Raw genomic sequence first — 1669 nt, forward strand, 5'->3', positions numbered from 1 at the left:
CCCGCCCCCCCCTCCACTCTGGGGGCGGGAGAGGAGGGGCAGGATGGTGAGGTTTCTCTTGGCTGTCAGAGCAGGGCTGGTAATCGCCTCATAGTCATGTTGTCGGCCACTCACAGTGCAGTCTGACTCTCACGGGCCCCGAAACTACACCCTCCCCACATGCGTGTCAGTTGGCGAGCATGTCTGTGCCCTGTGCAGCCCTGCCTGCAGCCGCTGCCCGCCCTGGAGCAGGCCTTACCGTGGCCGAGGCAGGCCGGGGCGGGGCTCACGCAGCACCTCCCTTCGACGTGATCTGCTGGGTGACTGCAGCCCCGTAAGTGAGGTCGGGCCCAGGGCAGAGTCGTGAGCAGTAAATGCAACCCGTGTGTGATGTGTCCTGTCCCCTAGAGGCCTTCTGGAAGCTCACTCGGCCAGGCTCTGTGTAAAGTTTGTTTATTCCACATAAAACCCTAAGAATGTGGGTGAACCTGTCTAAGACCAGATCAGAACCAATTTCAAGTAGTGAAGCCTTGGTGAGAAGTCGGGCTGGCCCTCTGCCGGTGGTCGCAGTGACGAGCTGCCTTTAGCGTGAGGGTCCGAGTGGGGTGATGGCACTGCTTTGATGGTGTCGGTTTCTCAAAGGCCTCGCTGTGTCTGCCCGCCCCCCAGAGCGTGCACTTGGTTTCCCGTGGAGCGTTCATCCGGGCAGCAATGAAGTGGGACCAGGCGCGCTTCCCCCTGCGGGACAACGCTGACCCTGTTGTCATCTCGTGTTTGTGATGTGCCAGCTGGTTTACTGTAGTTGTCACCACCTTGAACTGCGCGGAGTGGTGGAGAGGCCTCCCGGGCTAGGCCAGGCTAGCTGGGGTCTGGTGTGCACCACGGTGCCCACCTCCTGGGCCCTGCAGCCTGAACCCACTGCTGGTTCCACGCTTCCCTCAGTGGCTCTGCCACCCCTTTCCTCGCTGTCCTGGCACCTGCGTGGCCTTCGGGAATGCGGGTCGGTGCCGAGTCTGGTGTTTCTACGATGTTCCGGATCACCTACCCCTTCCTTGGCTCCCTTAGGGACAGTGCTGACGCCTGGGTCCCTGCTGCTGCAGCCCTCTGTGGTCCAGAGGGACCAGAGTTGGCGAGGCGCTGGTCAGAGCGTTGGCCAGCCTGGGCCAACTCAAGCCGGTATCCCGGCTGGGAGTGCGTGGGGCGGGGCGGGTGTGCAGCCCTGACTGCTGGGCCCCACCCTGAAGGGCGGAGAAGGCGCTGGCCTGGTGCGACAGACTGTGCAGGCTGGCTGCCAGGTGTGCGGGGCCTGGCAGGCAGCGCGTGTGGGCCCCAGGGGCCCCGACTGAGTGCACCCTCTCCCTGCAACGGGCTGACCCATGAGGCGCACAGGAAGGAGGTGGAGCAGGTGTACCTGCGCTGCTCGGCGGGCTCCGTGGAGTGGCTTTACCCGACAGGGGCGCTCATCGTCAACCTGCGGCCTAACTCCGCCCCCTCCCGGCACCTGACCGTGTGCATCAAGCCCTTCAGGGACTCCTCTGGGGCCAATATTTATTTGGAAAAAACTGGAGAGCTGAGACTGCTGGTGCGGGACGGAGACCTCGGGCCCAGCCGGGTTCAGTGCTTCGGCCTGGAGCGGGGTGGCCTGTTCGTGGAAGCCACGCCCCAGCAGGACATCAGAAGGAGGACCACC

At 63.8% G+C, this 1669-nt stretch overlaps 1 protein-coding gene across 1 annotated transcript in view; it reads left to right on the forward strand.

Moving 5' to 3' along the window:
* Positions 1-19: 19 nt before the first annotated feature.
* Positions 20-1669, forward strand: part of LOC102493144 (meteorin-like protein) — a 12296-nt gene continuing 10646 nt past the window's right edge. Inside the window, exon 1 of the mRNA XM_027773824.1 lies at positions 20-1664. Within this exon, the coding sequence (XP_027629625.1) occupies positions 974-1664 (691 nt within the window). The 5' untranslated portion in view covers positions 20-973. The remainder of the gene's footprint in view (positions 1665-1669) is intronic.

Source organism: Tupaia chinensis, unplaced genomic scaffold (assembly GCF_000334495.1).
Source record: "Tupaia chinensis unplaced genomic scaffold, TupChi_1.0 Scaffold000377_4, whole genome shotgun sequence".
In the NCBI taxonomy this organism is placed as follows: domain Eukaryota; kingdom Metazoa; phylum Chordata; class Mammalia; order Scandentia; family Tupaiidae; genus Tupaia; species Tupaia belangeri.